Source organism: Natrix helvetica, assembly GCF_964273705.1.
Source record: "Natrix helvetica genome assembly, chromosome: 1".
NCBI lineage: Eukaryota > Metazoa > Chordata > Lepidosauria > Squamata > Natricidae > Natrix > Natrix helvetica.
The window spans coordinates 256,356,202-256,369,345 of NC_138548.1; the positions used below are offsets into that span (position 1 = coordinate 256,356,202).

At 38.6% G+C, this 13,144-nt stretch overlaps 1 protein-coding gene across 4 annotated transcripts in view; it reads left to right on the plus strand.

The window, feature by feature from the left end:
* PIK3R5 (phosphoinositide-3-kinase regulatory subunit 5) overlaps nucleotides 1–13,144 on the plus strand; it is a 57,037-nt gene that overhangs the window by 12,460 nt on the left and 31,433 nt on the right. For all 4 annotated transcript variants that reach the window (XM_081936360.1, XM_081936363.1, XM_081936361.1 and 1 more), the window contains exon 2: nucleotides 12,932–13,044. In XM_081936360.1, coding sequence (XP_081792486.1) covers nucleotides 12,945–13,044 — 100 coding nt within the window. In that variant the 5' untranslated portion in view covers nucleotides 12,932–12,944. The remainder of the gene's footprint in view (nucleotides 1–12,931; nucleotides 13,045–13,144) is intronic.

Here is a 13,144-nt window from a genome sequence, read left to right on the forward strand (position 1 = left end):
CTGTTCTGAGTGCTAGAAAAGTCCCGAATAAGTCCAATGTTTATGATCAACTTGGTTTGGGGAATGCCATATTATGACCTACTGGTACTTACCATCTGTAAGTGATGTATAGTTTTATTTATTAAAAAATCCTGCTCATTCACTGGTATTAAGTGAGGATTATTTTTTGCAGCAGGTTGGCATATACGTATAGGATACAAAAGGCCAGATATTAGGAGAAGATGGTCTGGTCCCAGGAAAATTTGTGTTTGGAAAAAATGAATAAAGACTAACACTTTAAAAGGAAAACCTGCTTGTCTTTTTAGTTTCACATATAGTGGCAGGTGACACATTCAGTGTTGCCTTTGAAAACCTACCAATGACCTGCTTGTTTTTTTCATTTTGTGTGTCAGTTTGCACAATCAACATTTAAACATTGCAGTTTTATTTGGTTGTACCTAGTGAAATGCATGCTTTCTTTATACGAGCATCAAGATTCTGTCCCATGTGGGAATTGAATAATGGCAATTTTACTTCTTTTTCCCAGAATATATTCCGTCTGATGCTCTGTTCAATTAGATCAGTAAGAGGTTGTGAAAGTAAATTTTATGAAGTGTTTGATCTGGAGTTCTCTTTTGCCCTAACTCTTAGCGGCCTTGTTCTTTCCTTCCTTTCAGGAAGGCCCAGATCTACTAATTGGGATGGTAGTTTCTTCATTACGGTGGTCTTAGATACTCCATGTATTTATGGGGCACTAAAATACTTTGATGTGTGCTACTAAATGTCTCAAGCTTCTTTTGTTCCATTGTGGCTGTAGTAATTAATGTTCTCAGGTTATGGAAGATCTGGTGAAGTTATATTCTTAGAATGATTTCAGATCCTCTCAGAATTAGCTAGATGGATTCTTTGGTTAAAGCTAAAGAAGAATTTGGGGGGGAAAATCTGGTCTCCTGTAAGATCTCACCATAGTGATGTAAGCATTCTTCCAAAATGGTTAAATTGTTCTTCCATAAACAAATTCAGCATTTTTTAATTACTATTAAGTGTGTAGATCTGATGCAATAGCGTTGCTCTTGTTGGAAAATAAATGCTGGTTATAATGTGAAATGAAAACTTTAACTGAAATTGATCTGAATCGGATCCAGTGCTTCTTTACAAGAAGTTGGTTTATGTGAGAGCAACTGTTGCAATAATACATACATCTGGAAAGTGTCAGGATTCTTTCTAATAAGGCAGCCACAGGGGTCATCATATAAGGTGTTGTCATATAAGGTTACCATATAAGGTATATGAGAGTTTGAGTGGATGCTATATAGTCTACTGAGAAATCTGGGACAATAGCAATGGCACTTACCTTTATATATTGCTCCATCTTGCTTTACAGCAGCACTCTCTAAGCAGTATACAAAGTCAGCATATTGTCCTCAACAACTTGGGTCCTCATTTTACTGACCTCAGAAGGATGGAGGGCTGAATCAACCTTGAGCTGGTCAAGATCGAATTTCAGGCTGTGGGCACAGTTAGCCTGCATCCTAATGGCATTCTAACCACTGCGCCACTAGGGCGTTCAAATTTCTTTTTGTTTGGCTCATATCCCTTACATGTTAAATAGTCATTATTCTATAGCCCTCTATGTAATCTATGTCATAATTCCCATTCAAATGACTTCATTCTTGAGGCAAATTGTGCTTATTTACTTTCCAACAAAAGGAATATTGTCTTTCTGAACTTTTAAAAGAATTACTGAATAATACGTGAGGAACTGAAAATCACGGCATGCGTGCAGCTTTAACATAGTCATAGAAAATCAGTAACAGACTAGTTGTTATGCCTGCTGAATGGACAGTAGAATTCAAACATGATGTCATGTGTTCATATGTGCACATGAAGAAATTGGCATGCTACAAAAGTGCCGAGTAATTGTGTAGATTTTGTTCTTTTCATCTGTTGGGCTGGATTAGGAGAAATATGGCTTTATAAAACTCAGTGCTATTTTAGGGGGGGGGGGGAATCCAAATATGTGGTTGCTAACTTAGATTTAGAAATCTGCTGCTTCAGATTTAATTCCCTGTGTGAGGAAAGGGACACAGGTTGATATTTAGGAATGAGGCTGCACAGGAAAACCATAGAGTGATTTAGATGCAATTAACACTCCGTTTTGAATGTAAGGTGATGTTAATGGACAGATTTAGAGAGTAATTCATGCAAGTGTGTAAGACCTAGAGCCCATTGTCAGTTTGGCTTTTTCAAGGTTTGACAACAAATAATTGATAATTTTAGGTGCTAAATTTGAACAAGTTCTAAGTGAAGTGTCAGTACTTCATCTCAAGAAAAGTAGCAGGACTAGTGGACTTCCTTTCTTCCTTTCTACATTTGGTTTTAGTAGATAATTTGCATTACCAAAGGGGTAGCGTGGCAATGATGCTGTTAAGAACATTCAAAGTATATCTGTATTTTCACTGTTTGGGCTTCTTGTATGTTGTCTATTTATTGCTTTAACTTAACTTAATCCAAGTTGTTTTATAAAATAAATAATTTCCTAGAAATATGAGTGTTTTAAAAACTACGTGTTTTAAATTGAGTTCTCAACATTTTTGAGCTGATGGGAGTATTTGAAATTCTGAACTCATCTTCTGGGCATTCCATAAAATGATTAATATAGGGAGTGTGGCCAGTTTGCCTAAAGGCAAACCTTTTCCCACAATGTCCTCTAGCTTCCTAGAATGTTATCCACTATCTTACCTTTCCCTTCAGGGCATGGAAACATACTTTAGATAAAACTCTGAAAGCTGCCCTTGATATTTTGATTTTCTAAGAATGGTTTGGAGTACACATAAATACAGAAACCTAGAGATAGAGATAATGATGTGCTATAGATGTTAACTGTTTTTGAACTTCATAGATTGTATTGGAAACTAGGAACTAGGAAACTTAGATATACAATATGTTAGTTTGCTCTTGAATTCTGTGTTCTATTGATAGATCATAAGTTATTTCTGGCATTTGCTTTCCAAGCAATAGCTACCATTAAGCTCAACTGGAATTCTTTTGAAATGCAGGACTGTGCATGGATTAATTTGATATGGGAAGTTTATGTCAGAGGAAGAAAGGCCTTAGTTTGATTTGAGGTCCTGAATATGATGCTATAAAACTGTTCACAAATTAGAGGTCTCTTCAATTTCAATTTTGAAGAAGGAAACTCAAAATGCTCAGATGCTTAAAAACTAATCATTGCAATAGCCTTCTATTTTATATATAGTGATATATCACATTTTTTAGAACAATACTAGGGGTAGCTGTTTATTACAACAAATGTTTTTAATTAAAAAAATGTTTTCATTTTCAACCGTTTCCTTTTTCTTCTCTGAAAACAGAGAAGCATAACTGAAAAAAAAATCAGCACAAATATATGTGGTCTTTGGTATACTGCATTTCTAAGAAACTCCTGTCAGCCTCATCCTTCCTCTGTTGGCTTCACTGATGCTTGCACTACCCTATTAGGAGGTTTCAGATGTTATTGTATATCTGTAGAGTAAGTGCTGTTCAAAGTAAACATTCTTGATAAAATCTAAATAAAATCATAATAAATATGTGAATAAAATATTTCCATGCATAACAAATCTTGCTATGTGAGCTTCAGGGGAAACAGCAGGTTTATGAGGTAAAGTTACAGACATGTTAGGAGAGACACATTTGATTAGATGGTCTTGATCCTCACTGAATCATATCTGATTGGACTTGTCCTACCATATGGTCTTGATGTTTGGTTGAGTGGTGAAACTTGTTCCAGTGCAAGTGCAGAAATGAAATCTATCCATGCTTCTGGTGGTACATGGTAATAGGCATGATTCTTTCCCAGAGTTGATATAATTTCTGCTATGCTAATTCTGGTTTTCAAAAATGGCATTGAAGTTGGTATCTGGCCGTGATTTTCATACTGTTTCTGCAATAAGATTGCCATCATATCTTAATTCAATGAATTTGTGAAGTTGCATCAAAGAATAATGATAGTGCTAGTGACAGTGAAGACAAATGTGTCATGGAAAGCAACCCAGAAGGTTGTGGAAGAAATAGTTTATCCAGACACTTTTCAGTTGGGCTGTAGGACTGTGTATAGCAATGAAATTGTGTTTATGAATGAAGAGGACAAGGGTCATATAACCCTTTTGATTCTACTTGATTTCTCATCATCTTTTGATTCCATTAGTCATGTATTCATTACAGACTGTCTCGAGAGGCTGAGAGTAGGGGATGGTGTACTGTAGTGTCTCCTCTTTCTTCTAGAGTTGGTTCTAGTTGTTGTATGAATAGTGTCTTCTCCTTCTTCTGGGTTGGTTCTAGTTGTATGAAATCTAGCCCCAGTTCTTGCTAGGCAATCACAGTTTTGACATTATCCCAACTCTTTTTCAAAACCTACACAAAACAACTGCATAAGATTATACACTTACACATGGTTAATTGATACCCAATTCTATACCTGAGCTCGACAAACAATATTGTCCCTATATCTGAAGGCAGTAAGGGTATGGATGAGATGGGGAGAGGGAACAGACTGGGGGTCAACCTTAGCAAAATGGCACTGCTTTCAAGAGCATTCTTGTTACAAGGATTTACAACCATTAGATATCAATATGTTTGCACTTCCATCAGCAAAATATGTTTGAAATTTGGGGATTATCCTAGACTCTTGGTTCCTGCTCAATAAGCAGGTGACAGGCATAGCAGGAGGGTAAATATATTTTGTCTGCCAATTTACTCCCCCCCCCCCCCCCGGATTGGGAAGCTGTTCTCACAATCACTTGTATTTAACTGCTATGATGCCTTCTTCATGGGGCTTGAAGACAGAATAGCCTTAACACAAAATAAACATAAATCCCTGATACCAATCTTGTACTAAACAGATACAGTTAATTACAATTATAGACTTGCTTTATCTTACCTTGTATTAAGAGAACATGTAATGAAAATCCTATTTCTTACCTTTGGTTTTGCTCCTGTTGTGTTTCCTGTTTTGATTTACTTCATGAAAATGAAACACTTCTTTAAATGCATAGCACAGGAATTCATACATGAGTTGGATTAATGATGAGAGTTTTAAAAATGAAATGCAGTGTAGATATGTTTTCTAAAAGATTTTGCCAAGTTGGTAAACTGGCACTATGTTGGAGACCAACTATCCCAGCCAGAGGAGGAAATCAGTCTGGAATTGTTATGTAAACACAACACATAAATTCAAGCAAGGTCTGCTCCCCTCCCCCCCAATCACCCAAATGTCTTTGAGCCTTATTTTGTCTTTCCCAGGCTAAAGCTACCAGCCAGGGGAGATTCCTGTGGAATAGGCATAAAACAATACATTAGCAAGTGTGGGTCTGATTGACACATAGTTATGGGTAGAGTAGCTTTGTTATGATTCCTAACAAAGTGTTGATTAGGCAATGAGATTTTAAATTATAAATTTAAAATAAAAAATAAAGTACTGGATTTTTAAAGTTTGCTTTATGATTGAAATAACTTCTATGGCTTGACAATATGCTTACTTAATTTGTCTGCTTCAAATGCAATGATAGGGGGCTTTCAGGGCTTTCTTGGAACTTTTTGTTCATTAGATGAGACTTTCTAGTGACTGCTTTTTAGAACCATAGCCATTGTTACTCCAATTCAATATCTGTTGCTCATCTCCTAACTCTGGAATTATCCAGGAGCTCTGAGTTGGGCAGCTCTTTACTAGTTGAATATGTTGCTTCACATCCTGTTGCCACCACACACTTTCAATAATAGTGTAGCTTGACATTTTCATTTTTTGTCCCACATTTTTCAAAACAAAACTAGCCCATTAAGAAAAAAAAACGTTTCACACTTGTGTTTCAGTAGGTAGGCTCATTGGTTTGAGCCATGAAAAAAAAAGATCGTTATCAAATCTGGTATCTTTGGATCCTTGCGGTAAATTGTTTTCAGAGAATCTAACTATACCTTTTTGGCCTTCCTCTTCCTTTATGAACCACAGGTGAGCTGTAAATAAGTCTCTTATCTTCAGGATCCTGCTTTTGTGGCTCTTTGGGTGGGTTTAGCTATTTTTCAGTATGCTTAGAAATACATGTTTCTTCTCTCTTTCTGAATCCTGATTTGCACATACATGTAACATCATCTAGGCAATCAACAATAAGGAAACGAATGGAAGCATTATTAAAGTGAAAATTAATCATCCTATGCTAATGCAGTATCATTGTTTTTACATAATTCCTTGGCTTAAAAGATGCCCTTTGATACTTTTACAGAAAACAGGAAAAAATGGAGACTTGCTGTTCAAGCTTGGGATAGCACAAGGTAAACAAGATAGTTTCTGTTCCAAATCAGGCTTCAAACTAGCTTAAAATGGATATAAAGAACAGTTTCATACAAGAGGTCACGGATTTATTTAGCATCTTCTTGCTTAGGAACTTTTTCTAGCGATTCTGGCGTTGGCAATTATTGAACCATAGTCATCTTCATTGTCTGGGCCCAGGTTAGGTTTCTTCATGAATAATCTAATTAGAGCTTGTCTTAAAAAGGCTGATAGCACCCCCGCTCTCTGTTGTAACCTAGGCTTCTCCAGCAGCACGAAGCCAAGTCCTCGTCCCAATAAACCCCATTTATTTAATTTACAGTGAATTCTTCTCCAGCAAAGTCCTGGCCCACAGTCTTTCAAGATAGTTCACAATTACCGACCTTTATCAGGCTTGGAGAGTGGCCAATATCTTTCAGATGCCTCAATACTTGGCAAGAATGCAGGAATGAACTAATTGTCTCCTGCCAACAGCCCTCCCCTTTCGCTCTCTTTTATTCCCTATGGGTGGGGCCATTTACCATCCACCTGTGGCCTTACTCCCAACTCGACCCTTGTTCCTTAACTGTTCCCTTCATCTGGCAACTCTGCACATGTGCACACTGAGAACAGGCTCCAGCTGTTCATCTGCCTCACTGATGTCTGACTCTGAAGGCAGCTGATAACTGTCAGACAGCCCTGGTGCCATCTCTGCCTCTGACGCAGAGCCCTCATCAGAACCTTTCCCAGACTCCAGGCCTGGCCCATGTTCCTCCCCAACCTTCTCACTGTCTGAATCTGCTGCCAGCTGTGCTGGCCACTAGTGGGCCACAACACTCTCAGTGAATTTTTGAACACAGAGGTTTCCCAGAGAGAAATCCAGATGAATTGAGTGCACAGTCTGGAGCTTCACCATAGAATCTCTTAGAATATATCTAATAGGTTAGAATGATGGTTATAACTTTAGTTTGACAAGATTCTATTAGGTGTAATCAAATAAAGGACTGAACTCAATAAGATTTTTCTGGGTTGTCTTTGGGCTTGGGCTTGACATCATTCTTATACTTGACTGAGAAAGCCCAATCCAAACTACATTCTGCCATCTGTGTTGGACTGATGTCATCTTAAGATGGCCCCATGATTAACATGGGTGCCATGAAGTTCTGATGTGTCTTCCTCCAATTACTTCCATGCATATCTTGAAGTCCCCTAGGACAATCTCAGCACAAGAAGGAATAGTGATATACTCTGGGGTGAGATTTACCAGAAAAAAACACCAATTTCCTAGGTTTTTGACATTAAACGCTCTAGATTGGAACTAAGCTGAACAGGAAGACTGAGAGGAAATGGAGTGGCACCTAATCTGCAATACTCAAGGTTATGCTCATGGTGCACTGGATACCTAGAAGACCATAACTAGGAGAGATTGTCTGCAGATCCCTCATATCCTTCTCTCGGAATGGTATTATAGGGTATTGTATGCCAAGACAACTAGACACGGGGACAGTTTTTTCATTGTGTCATCACTCTGCTGAAGACCTAATTCTCACCTTTGACAATATATGGTGACTGCTAGGTTCTGTCTAATATCCATATATATTAATCAATAGAGGGTGGCTTAGTATTATTTATCCTTTTATTACCTATTTTATCCTTCTACTGATTGCAAACTTTAGTATGTTCAGATGTTCAGCCAGATGGATTTGGCATTTTTATCTCCTTATTGAATCCTTTCCAAGGACGTGGGAGAGGCAGATGTCGATGTTTGATGGTGTTACAGATATTGTGGCAGGGTGTAAGCTGTTCCACATAAAGCTGCCTTTTGTAACTGACTAATGGTGAATTTGTCAATGGTTTTCAAGTGGTGCTTCACTTGTTTTATTATTATTATTATTATTATAGTTCATCACACAGTCAAATTATTATTTATCGTTTGTTGTTTTTGTAAGTACACTAAGTGCTTCTGTACCAGAAACAAATTCCTTGTGTGTATAATCACACTTGGCCAAATACAGTATTCTGCTCTGTTCTGTTGTTCTTTTCTGATCATACAGAATAACAGAATTAGAAAGGACATTGAAGGTCATCTAGTCCAACTCTCTGCTCAAGCAAGACACCCCAGGGGTGAAATTCAGCAGGTTCTGACAGGCTGTGGAGAACCAGTAGCAGAAATTTTGAATAGTTTGGAGAACTGCAAATACCACCTCTGGCTGGCCCCAGAGTGGGGTGGGAATGGAGATTTTGCAGTATTCTTCCCCTGCCATGCCTACCAAACCACGCCCACAGAACTGATAGTAAAAAAAATTGAATTTCACCACTGGGACACCCTATACCATTTTAGACAAATGACTGTCCAGTCTCTTCTTAAAAGCCTCCATTCTGAATGCAAGCTGTTCCACCGGTTGATGGTTCTTACTGTCAGGAAATTTCTCCTTAGTTTTAGATTGCTTCTGTCTTTGTTCAGTTTCTATCCATTGCTTCTTGTCTTGTCTTCTGGTGCTTTGGAAAATAGGTTGGCCCCTTCTTCTGTGTAGCAGCCCCTCAAATATTGGAACACTGCTATCATGTCACCTCTAGTCCTTCTTTTCACTAGACTAGACATACCCAATTCCTGCAAACATTCTTCATATGTTTTAGCCTCTAGCCCCCTAATCATTTCTGTTGCTATTCTCTGCATTTTGTCCAGAGTCTCAGCATCTTTTTTATATTATGGTGACCAAAATTGGATGCAGTATTCCAAGTGTGGTTTTACCAAGGTATTATAAAATGGTAGTATCACTTCTTGTTATTTTGATTCTACCCTTCTTTTAATGCAGTCCAGGACTACATTAGCTTTTGTGGCAACTGCAACACACTACTGACTCACACTTAAGTGATTGTCCACTAGGACTCCAAGATCTCTCTTCTTGGTGCTACTGCTTAAAGCTATTGCTGTTGAGCCAAGTTTAACCTAATCTGTATCTGTACATTTGATTGTTCTTCCCTAAGTGTAAAACCTTACTTTTTCTACATTGAATTTCATTTTGTTAGATAGGGCCCAGTGTTCAAGTCTATTGAGATCCATCTGAATCTTGTGCCTGTCTTCTAGGATGTTGGCTATCCCTATGGTTGTTCTCTTGATTTCCACTTAAATCATTTTATTCTACCCTAGAATGAAGAGCATTAGCAGAGCAGAAGCAAGTTGCTAAAGCAGCCAGGAATAATTTGGCTGGGGGAAAAACACCATTTGGTATCAGTGGTGTCCCTTGTTTCTAGTTTAGCAACAAACAACGGTTAGTATCATATAACTGTTAAACATTTGACACTCCACCCCTGTGAATTGCAAGGAAAAACTGGTTGGGAAAGCTATTGCCACCAAATTCCAAAGTGACTTAGCAATAGAACTGAAGAAACACTCAATGATGTTTCAAGGAATTGATAGAGCTCAATCCTTCTCCCAAAATGGTATGTTTTATCTGTGAATTACTGATAACAAAAGTCAATAGAATACAGAAGTAAAACTTTGGGCAAAAGGTCAAACCAGAGCCCAATCATAAACTAGAAGTTGTAAAAATCAGGCAGGCCAGAGTTCTAGTGTGTAGAAAAACAGATACACAAATTGCACGAAAATGTTTGAAATCACTGAAAATAAGTTGTGAGGGAGGTCTTAAAAAGGTCACACCTGGTGCTCTTCTGTAATTGGAATTGGATCCTTTGAGAAAGGTGTTTGCTTTGCTTTCTTTTCTGAAGTACAAAGGTAGGTTTCTGGCTATGTTACTTAGAATTTGAAGTTTCACCAAGCCCTGAATAAGTTCAGAGTCCAGTTTGCAAATGGCTCACTGAGGGTTAGTTCGAAGCTCATGCTCAGATTCAATAGTTCTGACTAAAATACTGAAAGCATTGGCTTTCCGAGGCAGCTAAAGATTCCTAAACAACTGATTCATGCGAAAATATTTGAATCATGATGTCATAATATGGACTGAGTGACTATAAATATTTACATGGTGATATCTGGACTGATGCAGCAGTTTTTGAAAAGTAACGATGTGGAACAATGAATATTGGGTTACTTTTGTGTAACTAACAAATTGCACTATCTTTACTGTTAGTGCAATTGTCTAGAGAGGCATCTTCCAAAAGACAAATGGGGAAAGGTAGGATAAAATCTAGTGGGAAAGTTAATGGCATTGCTGAAAGCTATGAAAGAATTTGCCTACAGACTTTTGATCATTTGTCAAATTGTCTTTTCCCTGAACTAATGGCCTTAAAGGTTTTTCATACTTAGTCAACATGACATCTTAGCCCAGTCCAATAATCATGAGGGTCCAGAGATTTCATGCAGATCTTAGAAGTTAAATGTACAGGGAACCTGTACAGCTAATAGCCTTATACAATCTGCATTAAGTTGGCATGAAGTCAGAACGTATTCTTCATTGTCATGTGAGGAAACTATGACATAAGCCAAATCTGTACCCTGTGGCTTTTTAAATTACGGGAATATGTTTTCTTCATTTTCGGTTGCTGTTGACAGTTCTTGATTACGCAATTAGGAACTGAGGTTAAAAAAAATTGAATTTGAGTCTGGGTAGACTTCTGTTTGCTCAGGCCAGTTGAGGAATCACCTCTCTTCCACTAATGGACCTTTGTGTAAGAAGCTGACATTAGAAAATACTATTTCTGGCCATGTTGAGGATATGAATCATGTCCTTTATCCAGTCATCATTTCCCTTATGACATTTGTTCCAAAATGTAATTAAGACATAGTGATTTGGAGAGGAGTTCCTTCTTTTTTTAAAAAAAAATCTTCTATTCTTCAAAGCACATTTAGTCCTGCACTTTGGGTATACGTTCCTTTTTCCAGAGATGAGCTTTTTGAAAGTGGCAATGTCGTCCAGAACAGTGGTGGGATTCAAAAATTTTTACTACCAGTTCTGTGGCCATGGCTTGGTGGGCATGGCAGGGGAAGGATACTGCAAAATCTCCATTCCCTCCCCATCAGCTGGGACTTGGGAGGCAGAGAATAGATGGGGGCAGGGTCAGTCAGAGGTGGCATTTACCGGTTCTCCGAACCACTCAAAATTTCTGCTACTGGTTCTTCAGAACTGGTCAGAACCTGCTGAATACCACCTCTGGTCCAGAACCAAATGCTTTTTCAGCAGATATTTAAAGCCACACTAGATGTGTTGGATATTAAATATGTTGCTTGTCCTAGAACCTCTCCCTTTGAAGGGCAATTTGCTTAAAGGCTCAGATTGTTGAGGTGTACCGGGTAAGATAGATCTTGCCAAGATTTAGAAGAATAGGTCATCCACGAGTATTTTCAGGCTTCTTGTTAAGCCTTGGAGTTGTGATTCCATGGTTTTCTAGCAAGTATATTCCCCAAAGTGTCTATCTGACCCCACATTTCTTTAGAGATAGAGGTATTAAACCATGGGTGTCAAACTCAAGGCATCACGTTGCTGTCACGTGACATATTGCAAAGCTTTTTCCCTTCGCTGGGGTGGGTGTGGCCTACATGTGACACATCTGGCCTGCAGGCCAACAGTTTGACACCCCTGTTAAATGATCCCATGTCCAGAACTTGGTTATTCCCTTCATCCTTGCTCAACTACTAAAACTTGTGTTTCTGTAACCTTTAACTGGGTGAAACAGTGCATCATAGGGCAAAAGTTTTTGAACCAAGGTACCTCAAATGGGCTAACTTACAGAATGCTGGGCCCCAGGACTTTCAGTACTGCAGGGCTGCTGTGGCTGCTTCAGCATCGTCTCCCTACACTGCCACTTTCAGATGTGGCCACATGGTCTCATTCTCAGTGTTTCCCGGGCAGTTTCCCACAAGTCCAAGGGAGCACCAGTCCCTTTGCTCTTGCATCACACTCCCTTGCTCCCTTCCCCACCCAGTAGCAGCCACTTACCTGCCTGCTGGGAAGGGAAGGGATTCAGGCTTACTATGTACGGCAGGTTAACCTAGACTGTGATTTATAATATGTGAACTCAGACAATAAATTTAGACATACAGGATGGAGCTTTAAGAGTTACAATCAAGGCTACATCTGAGAAAAAAGTGCGTAGTAACTTTAAGTGAAGCTCCTGGAGTTATACTCAAGGTTTTGAGTTGGGAAGAAGAAACACAGTTATAGAGCCTTCGTGTATGAATCCCTAGCATAAAACAGTTTTATTGAATGAGTGACAAAATTGTCAGGGCATAGCTGGTTGTAGCTTGGTTGTGCTCCTTAATTCCCCTCCCATTTTCATCTCAAGCACATTTCCAGTTTATAGGAAGCCAACAGTTGTGGCTTTCATGCAACCTCTTGGTTTTGCAATGATTCCAACCAAAAATTGTAGAGGAAAAAAAATGAGAGAGAAAGCTTTCCTGTTTTGGTTCAGCATTGGAATCACTCCCATTTATCCTGTCCCATTCACCACTGCTGTTCTACATTGCCCAGTAACAAAGGCAACATGACAATTCAGCAGTCAGATTTGGGGAAAATTTTATCTTGGGAGCAGAGTTTGTGGAGATGCTAGTTGTCTGGATAGGGAGTTGTGTGCATCTCAAAGGCAGAATGTAAGGACAAATTGACCAAGAAACCTAAAAGTCCGAGGTAGATTAAGCTAAAAATCAGGGTTGGATTACTCTAATTAGGTTTGAATTAATTAATTTATCTTGTTCAGGAGATGAAGTAAAATGCAGCACACAACGTGTACAGAGGACAGGATCCACCATGCATTGGAGAGATGCCTCCACGGCCTTAGCAAAAGCACATTTTCTGCAAGCACATGGACAGGTAAGTGAAAAACTTTTACTTACTACTAGTAAAGAGGTACTGCTGGTAGAAGATATTACTAGTAGAATATAGTACTGGTAAAGAAGTACTAGTAGTGTAC